Raw genomic sequence first — 24,651 nt, forward strand, 5'->3', positions numbered from 1 at the left:
TACAGTTTGCCATTTGTGTTTCAAATCCCCAGGATTAAACCAAGCTTCTCTCCCAAATTTGCATTGACTAGTTGTGATTTGTGTAATCAAACATGTATTTAAACCCAAATTAGTAAAGAAATGCATAAATACCATGGTAAAAATAAAAATCCCAAAACTACCCTCTAATCTAGAGAGTTCTAAAGATTCCTTTGTTACAAACATTATCCTCAAATCTGAGCAATTACAATATCGTACTTACATCCAAGGATTGGAATTGTTAAAGCTCTCTTTTTTTTTCTTTTACGCTTATTAATGCCCATTTTGTTCTCTCATTTTGCAAGATTGCCATCACAAAGTCTATAAATAGCCTTGCATTTCAAGAGGACGAGGCCTTTGATCCCTGGAATTCTTTTTTCTTTTTTTTTTGAAAGGCAGAATTCTTATGTTGTGAGATACGATTCCATGAAAGAGAAACGAGAAAGGATTAGAGAGAAGTTAGAGAGAAGTTGCAGAGAAGAAGGGAGAAGATGGAGCTGGAAGAAGAGAGGAAGTAGATGACTGGAGTAAGTCTCTTCTGGATTTATTCAAACTAAGCTCTGCTCCTAGTAGTTGAAATCCTCGATTTGCAAAGATTGGAGATAGAAGATTCAAGATCAAGGCCAAAATCAGGGAAGAATTCATACTAATAATAGACACAAAAGAACTCATGAAGACCCAAACAAGAAGACCCACTACTAGAGGGAACTCAGTAGCCTCCGACTCTCCGCACAGGACATTCTCACTCTTGTAACAACACCTGGATGTCTTTTAATGGTGTTATTATATCGAATTAGGACCCCTTTGATACTCATCGACCACCACATAACCTCTATGGGTACTCTATCCTATGCTCTCCCCAAATCTAGCAAACCATGTCAAGATGCTCTCTTATATCAATACTTCTGCATCAATTGTCTTTGTAAATGCTCCAATTGTTGCTCTCCCTGACAAGAAACCAAACTGATTTTCCAATACCCTTGTTTCTTGTCTTAATCTTTGTTCCGCCACCCTCTCCCAAAGCTTCACAATCTCAGAAGTTTGGTCCCTTGATATTAGATGCAACTTCATGCATCTCTTGTTCTTGTAAATAGGTAGTACAGTTCTTTTCCTCCACTCACCCGGTATCTTTTTCTTGCAAACTTTATTGAAAATAGTAGTTGACCAAATTAATTCAATTTCACCTAACATCTTCCACAGTTCTATACGTATATGATATCATTTGCCTCCCTAGCCTTTCCCTTGAGCTCGTTATGGCTACCTTTAGTTTCCCTATACAACTTCTATGATAGCCCAAATGTTTCTCCCAATGCCTCAAGATCTAAGGTCCCTCCTTGTTCTATCCTTGTGCATGCATCTACATGCATGATTCAACAACCACTCCAAGTAGACTCTCCACCTCTTCCTAATCTCTCCATCTTTCACCAAGACCCACTGATCCTTACCCTTGATGCATCTTACGCGGTTTATGCCTCTACCTTTCTCCCTCACTTTTGCTATTTTGTAGATATCTTGCTCCCCCTCAATTGTTCTTAACCTATCATAAAGTTCATCATATGCTTTATAGCTAGCTTTCCTCACTGCTTTGCTTCCTGTTTATCATTTTTTATATATATTTTGAGGCTTTTCATATTTATACTTTTCTGCCACTCTCAACATTGGGTGCCTCTATCTTCATTTTCTTTCTTGTCTCATTCCTTTCTTAACTCTTATACCATGACGTTTCCAATGAAAGATAATGAGAAAGATAAGGGTTTGGATAGAAAAAGCATACAAATTCTCCTTTACTAATAATAGACACAAAAGAACTCATGACAACTTATACATAATTTGTCTATAACTCATGACAGACGTAATCTGTCTATGTAAAATGTATCTGTAATACTCTATATGCAATTTATCTAATTGTACATGCATGTGGAGCAATCTACACGTGTCAACATTTTCACAGGAACATTTACCTAGTTTCAATAAACATGTTTGTCCCTCATTTCCAAATCCCTTCCCGCAAGGAAATCAAACCGTTTTTTGTTTCAGAAAGGCATACATTACCACCATGATATGTTTAACAAGTGCCTTAGGGTACGTTTGCTAGTTCCCAGTTCAATGGTCAAGATTCACTAGGGCCGTGTGAGATATATTCAGGACCTTCAGGAAAAGAAAAGGGCAATGGGACCTCCTTGGTGTGGGTTCTGTTTTCCGCTCCACTCCAAATGCAAATTGTACCCTCTTGCTTCGTTTCCCACCAACTGCTAATTCACGCCACATTCAAGCTCAACATTTAAGGTTGCAAACAACCTGGGCCTGGGCTGGTTTGGGGCTGGGTTTGGAACTGATTGGTTGGGCCTATTGGGTTGGGTGGGTCTACACGAGATATTGATTTTGCATGGCCGAGGCCACCCTAACTAGTTGAGATGTTTCCATAAGCAATGGATCTGATACCATCAAATGCATGCATGGTAAACAATCATCAGATGAGATTCTTTTCTTTAAGTATCAAATCAGGAAACAGAAGTTACTCCTCAACTATCATACTTTGAAGGATCACTAATAGTTCTGAATTCTGTAGTACATGCAACTGTGAAAAAGTTGATTTAAAAAGAAAAACAACAACTACTAAGGAATTTTCAGACCCCATGTCGAACCTCAACTTAATTTGATGTTAAACATAACAAACTACACCTAATTTGATATTAAACATAACAAACTACACCAAATCAGAGGACGAAAGATCATTCATAAATCCAAATGAACTTCAGCCTTCAATCCATCAATGCATGGTGGACACATGGAATGTCTAAACAGTGGGAATAGATGACTGAGTCGCAGAAAAAGTAACTTTCCGAAATTTACCTTGCAGAGATTATTCAGAGAAGGTGTACTGTGAGTAGTTTCATCCAGATATTTGAAGATAAATGACGTGTCAATCACTCTTGCATGATTTAGTTTTAGTGCTGTAGAAATTATTAAAAACAAAAAGTAAAGAGGAGAACAAACCACAAGCATGAAGCATTAGAAGAACACTCCCACAACAACGTACGAATGTCAATTAGGATCGCTGAAAGAAACTACTAATCGGATTTTTCAACAAATTGATTAAATAGAGCTTCTTCAAGAGTGACAATGTCCTTTGCATACCTTGTAGATCATTATGTAAACTGTGGCCTACTAAAATAGTCCCATGTGACAACAGCTTCTTCAAAGATTTCTACAAAATGCAAAGACCAGTCAGTAAAAGAAAATACAGGAGCCAGCAATTAACAGGTACAACTTACAATACCTGTATATCTATCAAAGAAGAGGTAACTCCTTCCAAATCCTTAGCAGAAATTCCAGTAATCTCAGTTCTGTAGTCAGCAACAGCTTTATTAGGGTTTACAAGTTTGTCGAGTTTAACCTGAAAGTGACACACCAAGAGCATAAACAACTCAAAAAAAGTTGAAGAGGAAATGTACAAATTTCAATTAAGCATTTGCTTGTGTCCCAACAAACAGTACATACATATTCTTGCCTTCTGGTGACCCACATCATTCATATTGTAGGGACCATGGTGGATGGGAGATGTGCTGAAACTCCCACCCCCCCATCACATGACCCTAACCATCCAAATAGGCTACTGTTAATGTGGATAATCTGATGGGAGATATTGGATAAAACAATGTGACACACCAGATGAACAGCTTAGGTTACACATGGGTGAGGCTCCTTTGTAACATTGCAGGGTTCAAACAAAGAGCACCATTGCCATTCATAAACCAAAGAGCAACATTCAATTCAATTGATCGTCAGATAATAACTGACTCAAAATAAAAACAGTAACACCTACAAGAATCCTAAAAGGAAATTTTTCAGGATATAAACATCATGCAAATTATAGAAGAACTTATATTGCAAAACAAATGGAACTAGGCAGCAAAAAGTACCACCAAATTGTGATCCACCAGACAAACTTTCACTACTGCCTCTGTACCATCTTCACAAAGAACCATCTCACAGTCAACAGCTATCATTGCAGTTGATTTTATTGCCTTTGAAACTTTTCCTAACTTTGTAACCACCCACTCCTGTCACACATCCCAGCAATAAGATTATCAGAATATTACATGCTTCAGAAAGGATTGAAGGGCAAGCCAGATCCCCTAAGAAGCTGATAAAGGCAGTGTTTGGATGCACCATAAAATTCAATTGCAATATTAGTTTAATTATGTGGAAATCATCAATTTGCAATTACCTTTCTTTCAACTAGTATTGCAGCACTATGCTCCAAATTGCAATATAAATTACTTCCAATCTGAACAATACAGGATGTAACTGCAATTTGAGAAGGCTCCTCATTGTGAATACTATGGAAGATGGTTAGAATTTGTTCCTTTCCACTTGATTGAAGTAGTTATTGCAATTCAATTCAATGGTGCATCCTACCACATCCAGCAAGAAACTTGCTAACTAAAAATGATGAATTAATGTTTTGTTTCCATTCAGGAATCTTTGAAAAATTAATGGGGTTTCGAACAAAAGAACACCATTAACAACAGCAGAAGAAAATGTTACCGCTTCCTCATAAAATTTTAATTCGAACATATAGGTACCAGCAAAGCAAAAAGGCAGGAACAAGAGTAAATGCGTTAGTCCAGAAGCTCAAATGCTCAGTAAATTATGGGAAAAAATGAAGTTCCCAGCTCGAAAAAAGATGGGGAGGAATGAGAAACGCTTAAAGACTAAACAATTCATATTTATCTGTATTCATGAAACACAAATGGAACAGATTTTGAGGTTGATGATTAAGCAATTATGGGGAGGGGGCAATGTGCTTGGACCATCCTTCCTGCAAGGGGTAGATCAGGGGGCCATGTAACTATTTGAGATACTGACTTCTTCTTTTCGTTTTTTTCTTTTTTTGAAAGAGAAGCAGCTTTTTTAGGGCCAGTGGCCGAAAAAAGTAAAACAAACAAGAGACAAAGATACAAAGCAAAAACAAACCAAAGAAAACAGAAAAAGAAGAAACAGAAAGACAATCCCTGAACAACACCCTTAGGGAGCCCACTCCCTAATATACAAGGCTACCCAATTACACACCAAAATCTCTGAACCTAAAAGGTTTTGGAAGTAACGAACTTGGCATCATCCAATCAAGGCTCGCAGATCGAAGAATCCAAACTACATGAGAAAAGTAGCGGATGAACAGATGATCCACAGATTCTTCGGTCTTCAAACAGAGTGGACAGGCATTTGGGAGGATGAAGGCTCTTTTGCGCAGATTGTTGATGGTTAGGATCTTGTTTCTTCCAACCGACCAAGCAAAAGCAGCAATTTTCAGAGGTGCACCATAAGGCCAAAGGCTGGTTGTGTGGCTTCTAGTGCTCCCCAACCCATGCTAGGTAAGCCTCAAATAGAAAGACTTCACCGAGAATGCTCCAGACTTGCTAAACCGCCAGACGAGTAAATCTTGCACCCCCTGCTCTGGTGCGACCTGACAAAAGATCCATTAGATCACAATATTAAACATCATTCAGATCCCTCCGGCAAGGAAGCCAAATTCCCCCAAGCTCCTAGTGGGAGAAACAACTGGCAACAGAGATGTCTACCATCGGGCAAAGGCTAACGAGGGAAAGAAAGGACACTAACAGAGGAGCATCACCATACCGCACGTCGTGCCAAAATCTCACCCTAGAATCCTCCTTGATAGCAAAGGACAACCTCCCTAGCCAATGAGGGGGCCTCAACAGCCACAGATTTCCAGATGAAGAAAGCCCTATACAAAGAAGACTCCTTAATCCACCAGCTCATAGAGGACCCATATTTAGCAGCAAGCACCCTCCTTCAAAGGCTAAAATCCCCCACCCTGATTTGCCACACCCAATCACCCAAAAACATCTACTGGTTGAATTACCTCATACTACCAAATATTGATCCCAAGAAGCTCACTTTTAGCTAAATTCATATTAAGGCAAAAAACTACCTCAAACCATCTGATGGCTATCCACAGGTTTACCACTTTAGACTAGAAGCCTCACAAAAAAGAATCGTATCATCAACAAACTGAAGACGGTTAATGATTTGAGGAAAGTTAGCCACCTTAAAACCTTCAAATAGACCTTTAGATTGACCCCTAGATAACATTTTACTAAGGGCCTTAACCACCACGACAAAGAGGACAGGCGACAGGAGAACCCCTTGGCGGAGACCCCTAGTAGCTTTATAAATAAATAAATAAACACCAAAAGGAGAGCCATGGATCCAAACGGAAAAAATTTAGCAAATGCAACGTAGGAACCAATCCACTTCCTCCATTTCTCACCAAAACCCAAATGTCCCAACATATAATCAAGCAGTGCTTTAAATATCGACGATATCGGCTGATATATCCCACGATATATCTTGTATCCCACCAGTGCGATACGAAACGCACGAGTAGTGCGATATATCCCACATGTTCGATCTGCTGAGAATTTTCGAATTTCAATACTTTTATTTTTTGTAAATCATGTTAAATTAGTGTCAAATTGTTACAAATCCCATGAAAAATCATGGATTGGGAGCTTCGATTTCGAGATTTGGAGGAGATGGGCCGAGTTGCGGAAACTTGAAAAAAAAAAAAATCAAATTTTCCAAATTTTCGCAAATCGTTTGCAATCTTTGTGTCCAAACATCAAATGAAACATGTACCCTAATCTAGTGATTCTTCTTTTGCTTTTGAATGTATTGCTTGTGTTTCCACATGTCTTCTTATCCTTATAAATTATATGAATAGACATTGAACATACTTGCATCAATTCAGTTAGACAACGCATAGATTAGGACCCCATGCAAAGAAAACCTATTATGTGTACTTTATTTTGATAATGTTTTGATTTATAAGTGTGAATTGATGTCTTTTTTTACAATCACCAAAAAAATCAACTATGTTTCTAACAACAACGATACATTACACGATACAACCGATATATCCCACGCAATAACCGATAGGTATCCGTATCCCAAGAATGCGATACGCAACGCGATACTGATATTTCGAACACTGTAATCGAGGACTACTCAACATGGCCACAGGCTTTTTCAAGATCTAATTTGCAAACAACACCCTATCTGCCTACCATAAGACGAGTCCAAAGATTCATGACTCAACAGAGTGCTATCAAGAATATGCCTTCCGGCCACAAAAGCACTCTGAAAGGGCAATATTACCTTCAAGAGAACTACCATGTTTCTCTGGCTCAAAATCTTTGCAACAATCTTCTAAAGACTCCCTACTACACTAATAGGCCTAAAATTCTTGAGGTTGTCAACTCCCTCTACCTTAGGAATTAGGGCAAAGAAAGAACACCCCAACTCAGTAGCTAAATGCCCTAAATAAATAAATAAATAAAACAAAACAAAAAATCTCAGAATTAAATAACTACTAGAAATATTGAAAAAAAAAAAAAAAAGGCGATAAAAAACATTGGGACCGGGCTCTATCCCTCCCTAAATCCCAAACCACTTAGTTTCCTCGATGCGGACATGGGCTTCCGAAGACTCAACATCTTCCAAAGAAAGAGTCTCAAACAAAAGATTATTAATATTAGGGATTTGATACCCCTCATCCTACAACAAAGATTGATAAAACTTAACCACATCATCGCAAATAGGACCCTTATCTACCAATCTTTTACCATCCATCACAAAATAGGAGATACAATTGGTCCTCGCTTTGGCAATGGTTACACCATGGAAATATTTGGTATTCTTGTCACCTTCTTTTAGCCAAACAACCTTAGAACATTGGTACCTTTGATCTCTTTTTTAACCCTAGATTGGTACTCAAAAGAATACTTATCTCTTTCAACACACTCGGCTTCTGAGAGTAGCTCGCTTTCCTCAATTATTTCCAGAGCTTGAATGTTGCTCAACAAAGAATCTAGTTCCAACTTTATGAGGCCAAACACATCTTTTTTCCAAGAAACAAGCTTAGATTTCAACAACTTTGATTTTTTGAATAGCTTGAAACAATGTTGTAGAATTTTTGAAAAATTAATGTGTGTGTGTGTGTACGGAAACACTCACCTGCGAACCAGTTCGTACGTACTACGTACACACTTTTTTGAGAACCCATCCTACCTGATGTGGATCCAAAATCTGAACCGTTCATGTGAAGCAGCACCTCGTGAAACCCCCAGGGCCCAAGTTTTACTTTGATCTAAAACTTTGATGGCCCATGAAAAATGAAAACATTTTCCTCCCTTGATTTGCATTTCTCTTTGCTATGGCCCAACAGAATTTTAGATCAGGGTGAAAGTTTGTCACATGGGGTTTCATGGAATTCCGCATCACATGGACCGTTCAGATTAGACACCCATGACACATGTGCAAAGGTGCGCACGTGCGTAGGTGCGCAGGGGAGCATGACTCATATATAAAATAGGAAAATTTTAAATTTTTAAAATTATATAAGAAACTAAGGGAAACTTTTCTAAGTTAATACAAAACTAATTTTACATATTTAAAATACATTTAAGAGAGAAAAAATTAATTAAACAATGAATTAAATATCAAGTCATCGACATTCAACAATATAGTTAACAAGAAGTAACAACAAAATCAACAAGCCATTTATTTATTATTGTATAAAATCAACAAGCTATCTTCCTTGAAACTTAAAAGTGCTTGAATCTTGATCTTCCAACTTCCAAGAGAGAGGCAATGTAGGAGACCTAACGGAGAGACCAGAAACCTATCCAGCAAGGCCATAGCTAGATTAGCTTGACCGTTGGACCAAGTAAACCTCACCCCTCCCATTGGAATGTCCACCAAACTATGCTTTAGAACCCAATCAGCAAAACCCCTCATACTAGCTGAGATTAGACCCCCATGAAGCTTCTCATGAACAAACCAGACCCCCATGAAGCTTCTCATGAACAAACCAGACTACGTTAGTACCACCCCCCTAGGGAGGGGCCACTTGGCTAACACCAAGGAAAGCTCATCCCAAAAAAGAGGACACAAGGAGGGGCGATTTAGACCATAAACCCAATAAAAGACCCAACTGAAACTTGTGGAGACCTCAAAAACTACATGAATCAAGTAGAACCCAATCCAACGACCTTTCTAAGGCCAAAGAGGGGTGCCAAATCACAACGACAACCCCTGACACCCCAACTTCCTAATCAACTGACCTTTTACCCCAGACAAACTCCACGAGACCCTTATCCGCCAACTGGAGCTTGGACTCCTACAACACGACTAGACTAGCCTTGGACCGCTTGTAGACAGACTTAACTTGGATACACTTTTGGGGGCAATCGAGCCCTCTAACATGCCAGCACAATATCTTCATTGGGACACCAAGCTAATACCTCTCCCCTTCCTCTCACTCCGAGGACAAGAATCAAGCTGCCCCATCGAGTCCACTCCAAAATTCAGAGGCACCCTACAGCCTTTAAGGGACCTCGGGGATCTTCTCAAAACCTCCTCCATCAAAAGACGCACACCCCTTTGTTCCATTTGCTGGAGAAGGGCTATATAGTCCTTATCCTGGTTACCAAACACCACCCCAAGACTCCTAGCAACATGGCACATGGCATCCCTCAACTAACTTTTACTTTTGATAGAAGCTACTAGACCCTCTAAACTGTTGGTAGAGAAGGCCGAAGAAAGCTCATTACTAGGGGGAAAGTGAAATTATCCTTATAGAACGCTGCCTGAAGGGGCACTACGTCTAGAGCATCACCACAGACTCTAGAGTCAACTACTGCACGCCCGTCTACCAAAGAACCCACCTCCTGATAAGGAATCCAAGGAGCAACCTCTACCAAGAAGGGAACTAGAGGTAAGGAACCATAGCCATTAGACTGCACAACAACCAAAGACCCAGGAGGAATAACCAAAGGATGGGAATCCTAACAGAGATAAAAAGACCAATGAGGAGAATGGAAACAGTCAAAAGGAATAGGGGATAAGAGAATAGGGTCACTGATGGGAGAGAACAAAGCCACCCTCTCACGTATGAAATTACTCGAGACCACAACACAATAGGGCGAAAACACAAGTGTAGGGAGGGAAGTAGTGACATCCAGTCCTGTCTCTTGAAAACCTTACGAATCTAGCGAAAAGGTAGAGGTGGATCGGAATGAGTTGTTGCAACCATTAGAAGCATCAAAGTTATTCTCCTTGATCAGAGCTCTGCCTCCCTCAAGAAGCTCTTCATCATCCATTTATTATACAAGAGTGCCACGTAACATACTCTCATTGGCTTCTGAGTCGACTGACCGAATATCCTCCTCAGAGTCATAGAAGCAGAGAATAACAAGCCATCCCAATTTTGAGATAGCCACGTGTCATGCCACCTAGAGACTTGAGAAGAGGAGGCGGTGACCTCCCTCTCTCTCTCTCTAGGGCATGTAACCACTGCCCTATCAAGGCTGGCCCAAAAAAAGTTGCCTTGACTGCCCTCCATTAAAGTGTCCCCTCTTCTACTAAACACGTGGCCACTTCGTTGACGCATGCAGACCTAAGAAGGTGAGAGATGCCGAACTCCTTAAATGCTTACGTATCAAACAAAAATCGGCTGACATCCAACTGTCGTTTGACGATCATTCCATAATCCGAATAAGCCATGGAAGTTCGCTTCCACACCCAAGGCCTATGACACGTCTTTAATTCTTTATCATATTACATAACGGAGACAGATGGCGATCTTTAGTGCCCATCATCAGATGGGACCCCACGAGACCAAATATCGAACTTCCAGTACATGGGCACACCAGCAAATGGATCGGACTTAGATCAAGGGCTTACAACAAGGGGGCTGACTGACGTCAGGGAGGGGAGCACCACCTGTCTCAAAAGAATACCACCGAAAAACAACGAGGTCCCACGTGCGCCCGCAAACGAGATAGTTGAGGACTCAATGTGCCAAAGGTTCTGGAACGCACTCGCACAAGCAAGGATCTAGTGGACCATGGGAACACTTACCTATGGGACCACTGAAGATCGTGGCTGCATTGACTGAGAAGGGAAGATCGTGGCTGCATTGACTGAGAAGGCACCCCGTTCAACCTACCTCCATGGAAACAGACGCGAATGTGATTGGCGAATTATCCCCAACCCCCCTCAACAACCAATGTTGTCAAATCGCATGTGCGATTGTATGCGATCAGCATATGCTGTTCGCATATGCGATTGCACAATCGCGTATGCCATGGCATATTTTTTATACAATAATTAAAAAAAAAATTTAATGAATTTTATTTTATTTTAAAAAAAAAAAAAAGGAAAACTTGCCTAATTAGTACACATGATTGGATTGGGTTATTTTACTTATTTCATTATAGTTTGCGTGTTTCATTAAGTTATATATTTAATTACTTATATTATATTATATAAATTTTAACAAAACAATCAAGCTACATTAAAAGAGAACTAATTATTATTAACTTCGAACAAAGAAATTTTACTGATAAATGGATAACTTGAAACAACTTACAACTTAATTTACAAAAAGCAAGCACAACTTATAAAATACAAAAGAATAAACTTACTTGAAATAATTGTAGAAAGATTAGAGAAAGAGATTTAGAGCTTTGGAGTAAAGAATAGTGAAAATGGAGGGGATATGAGTGCCTATTTATAGGCAAAAGTTATCCAAATTGAAAAAATAAAAAATTAAAATTGCTTCCACTATGGCTATTAGAAAATATGCGATTGCATATGCAGTATGCGATCGCATACTTGCATATGTGATCGCATATTGGTCGCATATAAAAGTATGCCATGGCATACTTGCCAAGATCACATATGCCATCATGGCATATGCGATTCGATCCACAATATGCGCATATGCGATCGCATTTGACAACAACGACAGCTAAGACTTCAAAATTCAAATTTAATCTCCCCTACCATTACAGACAAGAAAAGAGGAATCCCTACCGCATTTTTAATCCTTCACAGACGCTAAACTGTTGCAACTCCTCCCACCTTAGAGAAGCTTCGTTAATTTATATGATGTCCCCAAGGCAAGAACTGATTGCCACCATGGCCTCTTTGGTTCAAAACTCTAGAAGGACCTTGAAGAGATGGAACCATACCATTGAGTCATCAAAGAGAGACTATTCTTCCCATCTACATAGAGAGAGGCCTGGACAATTCCAGAAACAGTGACTGATAAAGATAACTCTGTTGTTGTACTCCATAGGGCAAAGTGGGACCCAAAAGACTCGATCAAACAATTGTTGAAGAAGAAAGTCCTCCAACAGACTACAAGAATGGTAATGCCAGAAAGAAAGATAGGAAATCGAAGCACCTTCTTTCATAGAAGCAATAAGGCTCCATTGAAGCTAGACTTTATCAATGGCATGGGGAACAACCTTAACCTCCCCACTGAAACAAAGAATAACAGAAGAGGAGGATGGACTGGACTAGGGACCAAGGATTCCATTAGAGCAAGTGACCGGGATTGCATGGCCACTCCATCCACTCCCCCATTCAAGGGAGGAAGCTCCATAAGATCCTCCTTAAAGGATACTTGGGCCTCTGTCTAGATGACACCCTCTCCGACCAAACAATCCTGAGCAGAGGAGGAAGAAGCATACATGTCTTCCTTGGTCTTCCCTCCCAGAACTTTACCATTTCCAACCTACCCTTCTGTGTTCACCACCGTTGGCCCATAATGAGCTCACTGGTCTTTGATCTCCTTACCATTGAATCGCTTGCCATGAACCCCTCCAACACACCTACTCGAACCTCTACATAGCAAGAGCGCTCCTCCCTTGTTATAGCCACCTCTAGACCTTGACCTCTTAGAATAGGAAACTTTTCACCTATAGGAAGATCTCCCCCTCGAAGGATATCTCTTCCTGATCTCCTCTTCTGCCCAACTTCATTCTCTATTAGAGGCCCGAGAACCTCTACTATCCAATCTCCTCATTCTTTTGCGAGAAGCCTCCCTCAAACCAGACCTGTTAGAATCTCTAGTGTCATTTGCTCTCTCTTCACTCGAAACATCACTAGAGTGTCTTCTCTCGCCATCTCTTGAAGACTCAAATGGTTCACACCTGTTTTCTCCAAGATGACCACCCCATACATTGTTGAGGGTAAGAAAGAGAATACCAAGATGTTGAGGGAAAGAAGGAGAATACCAGGAGTGGTTGCGTATCCTGCATTGTGTGGAGGGAAGGGAGAAAATTTGGTCTCTAAAGAACTAAAATGAATACTGACATTATTGATATGGAAAAGGACATTGAGGGGAAGTTTCTACATCTAATAAAGTCAAACTAAAAATAGAATGGGTTTCAATGGACCTGCACTAATGTCTACAAGCTCATTGAAGCTACAAGGCAGGCAGATATGTGGGTTGAAGATGGAAATATACTGTCATTGTTGGAGGGCCCTTGGTGTGTTGCATGCGACTTCAACACCATTCGTTTCTCCTCAAGATGATGGAGCGTAGTTGGGTTACAACTAGCACGAAAGGTTTTCAACAAATCAACGATAGCCAGCTGATAGACATCTCAATGGATGCTCGTGTATTTACTTGATGGAACAAACACACAATCTTAGTAGAATGCGGACTAGATCAGTTCCTTATCTCTAAATATTGGGACAAGCATTACCATAGCTTGCCAAGATCCATTTTTCCAGCACAAAAATCAGACAATCATCTGCTTATGCTTGACTCAGGGGTATTATATAACGGCCAATTCCTTTTTAAATTCGAAAACATGTAATTAAATATTACAGTTTCATGAAATAGGAGGATTTCTGTTGGAATGAATCAAATTTCAAGGGTTGGGTTGGCTTTAAATTCTCAAAGAAACTGCAATATGTGAAACAAAAGGTCAAGGTTTGGAAGAAAACAGCATTTTTAAGGTTGGAAGAATGGAAGGAATTGATTCTGGATGAGATCACTGATAATGACTCAGAGGGAGTTTCAGATGCACTTCTGGCCCCTCACTCGGAGTGTAGGGAAGGGCTCCATACCTCCTCATATCCTCCCTCCTTAACATTCTCAACAATGAAAAGAGATTTTAGAAACGAATCTTGTGTACATGGTGACAAAAATATATCTTTCACCTTATTGCTAATGCAACGAGAAGACGTGATAACAAACAATATTCTTGCAATTTGCAATGTGTAATGAACTATTTGAAACAAACAATATTATTGCAATGCGTAATGAACTGTTTGAAAGGAGCTGCATTCACAAAGGGGCCAATACAACTATCACACTATTCCTAAGATAAAAGAGTGGAAGACTTATCAGACTTCTGTCCAAGTAGCCTTTCAGGATACTTATACAAAATCTTAGCCGAAGATCATTTCAATGGAATCAAAGAAATGATGGATTTCATCATTTCCCATTTCAAGGAGAAGTCATGTTGGGTAGGTAAATCCTGGATGTCATTCTTATTGTCGTGCGGATGTAGATTCTAGAAAGAGAAGCAAAGATAAAACATATTAGATTGCTAGATGTCATCGAAAACTTATTCAAATGCCTAGGAACCGAATGCCCCTTATAATGAGTTCCAACGGTCAGAAAACAAACAGATAACGGCTCTATCAATGTCATCGAAAGGTCTTCGATGCCATTGAGGTGGTCTTCGATGACATCAAAGGGTACCTCGATGCCATCGAGAAAATCAAATAATATGATATATTTCTTGCTAGACATATCTGAGTTACCTGTTCAATGCCATCAAGTGGTCTTCAATGCCATTGAAGTGAAGCTTCGATGCCATTGAAGGAGACCTCGATGCCATCAAGAAAATCAAATTAAATAATCAATTCTTGCTGGACATATCTGATCGAAGACCCCTCGAGGTCTACTTGATGGGATCGAGCACCACTTGAAAACTGTTGTTTTGAGCGTATGTTTTCACAGCAGCTTCACACCTCTTCTAATCTTACTTATCATGTTCCAATTAGCTTCTTAAGGATGAAGGATGATCAACAAGGTTTACCTCTTAAGCCAAGATCATCTAGAGGTTCAACGGTTATTTTGGGTCCAGGGTTAGAGCCACCACGACACCTCATTTACTTGTTCTTTGCTCCTTGATGCTCTCTACTCTTGTGTCTTCGGTCTTCAACTTCCAAACGCTCAACCGACTACATGACACAAGGACTCACGTGATTGACAAACAGGATGCACAAATCAGTGCACTAACACTATATCTTTTCTTCTGTTTTTTTCTTCCAAACCATCTTCGAACTAAGTGAATAACTTTATTTAATTTCACTTCTCTTTCAAAAACATCCAGTAGCTCAAGTGACGAGGTTTGGTTGGGAGAAAGAGGTCTAGGGATTAAGGGCCCTCATTAGCAAAAATGTTTTTTTATCAAAACTCATCACAGTCTCTAAATAAGGAAGAAAATACAAATTCTCTCCCAAATTAGTAAAAGCCAGCACATTATTACAAAGAGATGAGGGGGAATTGGTGTGAGAAGGTTCTATTATAAAGGGCCTCATGTCTCCATGCATGGGGACGTACGAACCTTTAGACGTGGAGAGAAGAGAGAGAGAGAGAGAGAGAGAGAGAGAGAGAGAGTATGCATGGGAAGGATCCACTCCATCCATTGTGTGGGGCCCAATCTCCTCAGCTTATTTCAACCCTTAATCAAACTCCAAGTAAGTCCAAGAATCTTTTGATTTTGATTTTGTAGAAATAACTTCATAACTCTTGTTTTCTTCTTTTCACTATGATTGATCTACGGGCTGAAGTAAGAAAACTCATGCTTAGGATTTCCTAAAGCATGATCCACACCATTAAAAGTGTTTAGATGATGATCTTAGCCCAAGAATACCACTCATTGGAAAAAGGGATCTCATTGTATTGTTTTCACTCAAAATCACACCCTTGGATTGGTGGACCGCATGAGGGCTGAAGTGGGAGCCCATCATTTTTGCTAAATAGGCCAGGGACCACAGTCCTAGAGTGAACCGTGAGTGGCATGTAGGTGTCCGCATGGTCCCACTTTGGGACCAGTTCGGGACTGGATTGGGTCCCGGCTTTGTGGGCGTCAAAAGGCCTTGTCGCCATGGTATTTGAGGAGTGTGGGGCCCACCAAGGACCCCTTGTATCCACCAATCAGCGGCCTATTTCTTCTTATATAAAAATTCTGATTTAATGCTATGATCTCTCTCTCTCTCTCTCTCTCTCTCTCTCTCTCTCTCTCTCTCTCTCACACACACACACACACACACACACACACACACACAAATTTGCTATCTTTGACCCACTTGCATAATGACGATCTCACCATCATGATCAAAGATTAGATCAGCAGCCAGGCCATAAAAGTATGATTTTGACCATGAGGGTGGAAATCTATCCAACATCACCTATGCATATATCAATGGTTTTGGCCCAAGTGCCATAAAAGTGATTTTTCGGCCTAATTAAAAGAATTGTTGGATAACCTAAATTGGACCCATTAATAGTTCTAAAAAGCACATGGATTTAAGATTTTGGGCCAAATCTATATATTATTATCATTTTGGGCCTATTGGAAAACTGGCCCATTGAATAGGTAACTTAGGGGATTTATCTTTCCCAATATAATTGTCATGATTGTGGGACACTAGAGTGAGCCCCATTGTACGGAACGCATCTGGAAATAAGTAAATTAGTATGCATCAGCAAATGAAAACCATGCCAATGCTTAATGGGCCTAAGTCAAGCCCACTTCCTATGAAAGTTGTTTTGGGCCACTTTGGGCTTATCCATGGAAATGGGCCTAATAGACCCTATGGGCGAAGCGGGACCCACTAGTATTCCAATAATCACGGCCATGAATTTTTGGTATGCTTATATAAACGGCTTAGGAAAATCATTTATTTTACCATACTTGGACCATTCAGTGTAAATTGTCGCTTTAAGGGCCTAGAATTGTAATATTGGGCTTTTAGTGAACTTATGGGGAATTGGCAAAGTGGGGTTTGGACGATGTGAGAGACTCATTTGAAGATCCACAAGAGAATAGTACGGTTAAATCAAGCCCATTGTGATTTTAGGTTATTTTGAGAGAAAATCCCACTAATGGCCCAATGCATCAACCTAGGACCAAGTGTGTAACTTATAGCTATTCTATTGAGATGGACCACTAATGTTAAGATAGTGTGATAGACTTGACCACAGAGAGGGACCACTAATGTTAAGATAGTGTGATAGACTTGACCCTCATAGGTTATTTTGGACCCCAATCGTCAATAACTTGACTTACATTAACTTAAGGTAGGAGGAGTCTATATCAAGGTGTTCCAAAACGGTAACAGTGGCCGTAACGGCCACCACCATTACTGTTACGATACAGGCCGTAACAGCCATTACAACCCCTGTATCAGTCATTATGGCCGCTTTTTATTTTTTGAAAAATGTTGTTACTGGACCGTTACAGCCCGTTTTTCTATAACGGCCGTTACGGTTGTTACATAACCGATTTTGAATACCTTGGTCTATATGTATAGTAAAAATTAAATAAAAACACAATTTAATGTAAGACTACTTGTAAGGTCACACTAATGGACCATTAGTACACTCAAGTAAGTCTAGGTTAGGATTGAAGACTTTTGTGGTGAACACGAGAACATTTTTCCTGTTAAGGATAATTTAGGAAAGTCTATTTATGGTAAGTTTCCTGAATTAGCATGAAAGGTCAGGATCGAGCCAATAAGAATCCCAAGCCATCCAATAAGAAAACGAGGTTAAAAAGGAAACCAAACGGGAAGTGTAATCAAAGGACTTCGATGGACGTACATTATATGTGTGTGGAAACATTTTGGTGAGTGGTTCTAAATCCAAGTCCTTATATTTTTCTGATTTTGGTATATTTAGCAAGTTTCTTTTTTTGCAAATTTTATTCATGTGACAGTAATTTTTTGAAAAATTCTATTTATGGAAATTTCAATATTTGAAAAAATATTTGTGAAATGATCTATTTTTGAAAAGTTCTAGAAAAGGGTTATTTTTAGAAAGTTTGCATTCATACATGTCTACACCACCAGAAACAGTGATTTAACTAAGAGATGGTGAGAATTATTTCAGGAGTGTTTATGAGGCCATTTTATGAGTGACTTTCATGAGTGATAGTGAGGTTATATTCATGAGTGTCACGTCCCCAAATCTAAAACCATAGCTAAGGCTAACCCCAGCCTTAGGTTTAGGTCATGACTTGGGTTAAAAGTAAAAATAAACATTCACTCCACAAAATTCACATCCAAACCATGCATACCGAGTAATAACTACTAAACTTTATTTAAATTATTCTATCATCAATCCAAATCATAATATCCTCAAGTGAAATAACAAAATATCAAAATTCCATAGTCTAAGATATTCTAAATTCAACATCAAGTGATCCATGCTATCAGTCGCATCTAGCCAACTCCTGAGCATCGCAACCTATTCCTTAAGTCTACAGTTTTTCCATCAATAAATATTATGAGCAAATCACCCAGTAAAAAGGTTCTGAATACAAGACAACACAATAGTTTTGTAAATATAGAAAATCATAGTGAAATCGCTTAGAAAAATGAAGATTTATATGCATGATTTATCAACTCTCAGGTACAGTTTATCAATTTACACCAGGACCAATTCTTTTCCAATTGGTCAAACCTTACTCACAACTCACTGCACTCTGCATCGCTCATCTCTTAGTATCACTCAGCATAAATTGTCACTTGGTATCACTCGGCATAATTTATCACTTAGCATAAACATCACTCACATTCCCTCATTCAAAATTGGATGGGCAGGTGCCTTCATCCTGGCCACACTGAATTCCATAAAAATTATTCATCCATAGGGATTCACCCCAATGGACACACAGTCCTCAACATAATTCACTCATTCAAAGCATACCTCACAGTCACTCAGGTAAATCACTCGTATCATAACCTCACCATCACTCATAAATGTTTCTCATAACCTCACCATCACTCTTGGATCTCACTCTCAACAACCTCGCAGCGCCTCAAATAATCCAAACCATCACTCATAAGTCATAAGCTTTCCTCTCTGTAGTGTTATAATGAATGAAATCAACTTTCCAAATTTTAACTCATTTTCAGAGAATTTTCCAAAAATAGAATAATCTTCCAATTATCACTTTCCCAAAATAGTATTTTGCAATAATTTCCAAAACAGTGAGACTTTCCAAAATTATATATAGCACAAGGACTTTCCAAATAACATGTCACAAGAATTTTCCAAATAAAGAACCTTCCAAAAATAGCACAAGTCACAATAATAGTGGAACTTTCCAAATATAATATCCTGCCAATTAAATTAGGAAAAATAGTAGCATCTTGGATTTAGAACCGCTTACCAACACATTTCCACATGTGCGTAAGGGACGCCCATCAGGGTCCTTCGCATACACTTCACACTTGGTTTCCTTTTTGAACTTCTTTTTCGAAACGGCTAGCTTAGTTTTCGTAATTGCTCGCTCTTTGTCCTTCATACTAATTCAAGAAATTTGTCATAAATAAACTTTCTTAATTGGAAATTTATCATAAATATCACCGCATAGCTATCGATCTTGATTCACCCCTGGGGCCTTTAAACCTAGTATAGATTCGCCTAAGTGCATTAGCGGTCCATGGGTGTGAACCTATGGGTAATTTATTGTAATGACATTTTTTTGTTTAATTTCACATATGGACTGTCCATGGCTTAGGTCCACCTAAGTTAAGTCGTAGGATTTTCCAAGTCTTCTACCAAGGTTCAAAGCTGTCTACCTAAGATTCAATCCACTTAAGTCTCACTCTAGGGTTCTAGGTCAACTTCTTGGGCTGGTAGTAAACCTCGATTCAAAGTCCCACCTACAAAATGATTTGGTTCAACTAGGTCCTATTGCATAAAATAACAAATAGGATCACCAAAATACTTCCTACGTTCAGTCGTTCACCCAAAAACCTAAATGTTGCACACGACTCAAAAGTGATGTCTTGCATCCAATTATCCCAATATTATAAGTATCCATTTAATTTGTATAACGAGTCACACTACGGAACACGGCTCATTAGCCTTCCACAGATAGCTGGGACAAGGGGACAATGACGACGATGATGATATGATGACAAGAGCAATTATGATATAATTCAGCCAAAGAGATGTAAAATCATATGAAAACTTGCAGCATATACATGAAAGGACAATTTACATTGTGAGCTGATAAATAACAGCATATACAATTAATAGCTAAATAAGAAAAGTCAGGAATGAAAGTGGTAAAGGACCTCATTAAAGGATGTGATAGGGTCATAATATTTTCCGTAAAGGGGGTGTTCGATAGTTAAACGGACCAGCCTCTGCACTGCCACAATAAGAAACCAATAACGATCAGTATAGATTCAAGAAAACTTAACTCTATTCACATCTGCAAAAGTTTGCATCCAATGGAACTGCAGTTTGCACGTATCATATAGGAGAATAAGAAACAGGACAAATTTATGATATAGGAGACCATGGAACGGGACAAATTTTAAAGATACAATCCATAACAATTATCAAAGATAACATATGAAGATCACAGGTGTATGAGCATAAATCAGGGGAAAAAAACCATACACAGCCAGTTGGATGATAACATGATTGACTTATCATCCAACTAGCGAATAAATGTTGACCTGTCAAGTGGATATGAGAGACTAACACATAAATGTTTACCTGTCACGTGTGTACAGCATCGAACATGTAAGAGGTTGGGGCCGCCATGAAGAATTCCAATCAATCCAAACATCATGTTAGCTAGACCATAGAAAATAATGAACAGCCACCTAACTGCTCTAAAGTATTAAGTGTGGATAGTGGATCCAGTGATCTGTCAGACTTTATGCTAGGTGTGTTCATGGTGGGCCAGCTTGTAGAATGGGTTGGATGTCATACAAACATGGCAAGCACACATTCATGCACAACTTGTTGGCGTGTTGGATGCCGTACACACAATAAACATGGGCATTTATCCACTAGTTGAGAGATGGTTACAACTACTTACAACATTCTCATTTGTCCAGCTACACCATATAATCTGCCCCTTCACTAAATGTGTCTTTTGCATGAGAGAGAGACCTCTAATTGAAGCCCCTAATGAGAAGGTTTTGATGTATTTCTTGGAGGGGTATGGGACGAGATAGGGTTTACTTAAACCCATTTTTGTAATAGGATTTATTTGTAATTGCTGTTTCTTTTTTCAGTTCTAATTGGATCGATTTTGTTCATGTTTTAATCGGATGCTTCAAAAAGGCTTGTTTGCTGATATTTTGAAAGATACAACATTTTATGCAGAAAGGTGTTTTAGTGAATATTTTTTAAATAAACATCATATAAAATGGCATATTGCTACAATGGTCCTGGGTTTATTGTGTTTTTGTTGGGATTAGTTATTATCATAAAGATTACCAACATCTTCATCCACAACTGAATGAGTGTTTATCTCACATCAAATTCATGAGACCCACTTTCTTTATGCAAACGGTAACTTTACTCTTCCATTTCACTTGGAGCTGCAAGTTCAGTTACCTTGTTATTCTTCCATCTCTAAATCCATTATTTATCCTTCCTCCACCTCCAAGGAGAACAGCTCTTTCTACTTTCTCTGTGATTGGTGGAGATTTGGGGACGTGACACTCATGAATATAAACGAGTCTGAATGGACTGATCAGGATCAGGAGTGGCCGGCGTTCGGGTAGAGACGAGAGGGTTTTGGGAGATTTAGGGTTCGGCGCGTTCGAGTGCGGCTGCAGGTAGAGAGGGACGGGTAGGGTAAAAACTTAAAAAATGGTAAAATTATATTTATATATATATATATACATAAATATATAGATGAGGGGTAAAATAGTAAATTATTAGTTAATAATACATCCGGTCCGGTCCGAATCGGATCGGATTTCGGATCGCTCCGGTTCGAATTGACATTAACCCGAAACCGATCCGATTAACGATCGGATCTGCCTGATCCTTCTCGAACCTGACCGATCCAGGCCGTCGGTTCGGTTCGAATCTGGTCAGACGGGTCGGATCCACCGAATCGAGTCCAACATGCCCAGCTCTAGGAGTAGGATTGACCAGATTTGAGCGACAACAACCATCATCTTCTCCAAGCCATCCTCTTAAGATATTATCATCATCGACCCAAGAATCCCCACTCTCTTCCTTCCTCGCCTACTATCTGATCATGCTCCCCATCTTCACTTCATTCATCCCATGGGGCGCGGATTAGGTTAGTCCAGGGTAACAGCTTAGTGGGTGAGTCCCTGACCATGGGGCCCACCTTGATGTATCTATTGTATATCCACTCCGTCCATCAATTTTTCCTGCTCATTTTAGGGCATGGTCCCAAAAATAAAGTAAATCCAATCTCAAGTGGACCACAACACAAGAAACAGTGATGATTAACCATTAAAAACTTATTGTGCGCCACAAAAGTCTTGGATCAAGCTGATATTTGTGTTTCCCTTCATCTAGGTCTTTGCGACCTTATCAACAGGTTGGATGGAAAAGAAACATTACGGTGGGCCCTAGGAATTTTTTATGGTGGACGTTCAATGACTAGTGTTTCTTGTAGTGTGGGATCCACCTTTGGCCAATCTCCTCCAACCACAAGACTTTTGCATCACCATGTTGGAATTCAATCTTTGCTAACTCAGCTCCACCTTCCTGATCTCATCTCATCCCTCCTCTACCTCTCGGTAGAGCTGGACATGTTGGACCCGATCCGGTGGATCCGACCAGATCTGACCCGATTCGAACTAAACCGACAACCTGGATCGGTCAGGTTCGAGCAGGATCAGGCAGATCCGACCGTTAATCGGATCGGGTTTGGGTCAATGTCAATTCGGACTGGACCGATCCGAAATTCGATCCAATTGGATTTGATCCAATCCGATTCGAACCGGATCGGATGTATTAATAACTAATAATTTACTATTTTACTCATTACCACCATTTTTTAAGTTTTTACCCTACTCGTCCCTCTCTACCCATACGGCCGCACCCGAACGCGTCGAACCCTAAATCCCCCAAAACCCTCTCGTCTCTACCCGAACGTCAGCCACTCCCGATCCTAATCCGGCCATTAAGACTCGTTTATCAAATAGGAAGACCCACTCGGCCACTCAGACTCATTTATTTATTTATTTTTTTATTATTTTAGGAGAGTGGCTTGTCGGCCAGCCATGGCCGCTGCCCGCTGGTGATCCCGCCACCCTGGATCGTCCACCAGCCATGGCCGCTGCCCAATCGAGCTTTGGGTTACAAGAAATCAACTACACTGTCCATCATTTCAGACAGCTCGGGTAGTCGGGTTTGTGAATCCAAAAATCAGGCCGATCTAATACTCAGGCGGGCCACACCACAGGGAACAGTAGGGATAGGGATGCTTGTGATTGTCTGATACTTGTTCTTTCTGTTTGATACTTGTTCTTTCTGTAATCAGTCCGATAGTTGTTCTTTCTATAATCAGGGTACTACAGAACATATCAGATGATGTTGTAGCTATATATACCACTTGATAAGTAGACAGTGCTAATTGTTTCTAGTATTGGAACCTAATTGCAAGGTTTCAATTTTAAATGTACTTAACAACTCTTCATTATTATCTTTTTCAATGATAATCTTAAATTTTCAAAAAAAAATAAATAAATAAATAAAAATGGACCGATCCAAACCTTACCCGATCCGAATTGACTCGATTTTCCTGACCGAGTCGGACTCGAATCGGTTCAGGCCAGCAGTGGTTAGGATTGGTTCGAGTCAGATGACCCGGACTCGGACCCGGATCGGATCGAGTTCAAATCAGGCCATGTAGATTTCGGACCGATTCAAGTTGGACCCAATCTGATCCGACTCGGACCAATGCCCAGCTCTACCTCTCGGCCACCCCTTGACCCCTATGTCTTCTCCTCTTGCCCAACTTGCACCTATTCCCATCTCAAATTCTCCTTTTCACTCCAAATCTAATTTTGAATTGAATTTACTCCACCCACAGATCAACAACATCCAAGATTTCCTTCTCTATACTAACGCACACGAACACTACGAAACTCAAGCAGACTTAGGCCTCAAACTATCCCCAAACATGCACTGGCTTTCTTCACAACCACAGATATCCGAGCATCAAGGGGGATACAATATATTGTTAAATGGAGTTCAATGCTTCTTTTTTCTTTGCTAAGATACATGAGACCTACCCAAAATAGTTGGGGAAAAGCTAGGACCACGTTAGGAAACTCTCATACAAAAACCTATATACTGATATTTCTAGGAAAGACTAGAATTAGTACACCATTACATATGCCAATACTACACTACTGCCTTCACATAACAAGAGATATTTATTTAACACGACAAAACTAGTATTTTAAAGTGAAATAACTTATATAGAATTTGAAGTTATCCAAATCACAGTGTAAACCTTCTTAATTTCTAATAGAAATCAAATAGTGCAAGCACGGATCCCGTGCACTAATAAGAAATAAATTCTCTAACCCATACTTGTTGAGGGGATTCAACATCTGAGGAGCTTTTAGCAAGTTCTTCTATTCTTTCACGATTCTTTGTGATTTTGGCAATGAACTGCAATAAAACAGAAGGAATTTTATTGTTTTGATAATAAGTAAACCAAAGAAAGAATAAATTACAAGGTACAAATCCCATTT

The 24,651-nt window shown here is 39.6% G+C and overlaps 1 protein-coding gene across 4 annotated transcripts in view; it reads right to left on the bottom strand.

The window, feature by feature from the left end:
- Nucleotides 1-24,651, bottom strand: part of LOC131228505 (small RNA degrading nuclease 1-like) — a 41,594-nt gene that overhangs the window by 13,386 nt on the left and 3,557 nt on the right. Inside the window, exons 3-8 of one of the 4 annotated variants that reach the window (XM_058224191.1) lie at nt 24,488-24,568; nt 20,233-20,304; nt 3,945-4,082; nt 3,299-3,415; nt 3,157-3,226; nt 2,872-2,972 (exon numbers count right to left, since the gene is read on the bottom strand). In XM_058224191.1, the coding sequence (XP_058080174.1) occupies nt 2,872-2,972; nt 3,157-3,226; nt 3,299-3,415; nt 3,945-4,082; nt 20,233-20,304; nt 24,488-24,568 (579 nt within the window). Of the gene's footprint in view, nt 1-2,871; nt 2,973-3,156; nt 3,227-3,298; nt 3,416-3,941; nt 4,083-20,232; nt 20,310-24,487; nt 24,569-24,651 lie in introns of those variants that run through there. The other 3 variants (XM_058224190.1, XM_058224193.1, XM_058224192.1) reach the window with 3 other exon arrangements.

The sequence above is a fragment of the Magnolia sinica genome, chromosome 16 (assembly GCF_029962835.1).
Source record: "Magnolia sinica isolate HGM2019 chromosome 16, MsV1, whole genome shotgun sequence".
Classification (NCBI taxonomy): domain Eukaryota; kingdom Viridiplantae; phylum Streptophyta; class Magnoliopsida; order Magnoliales; family Magnoliaceae; genus Magnolia; species Magnolia sinica.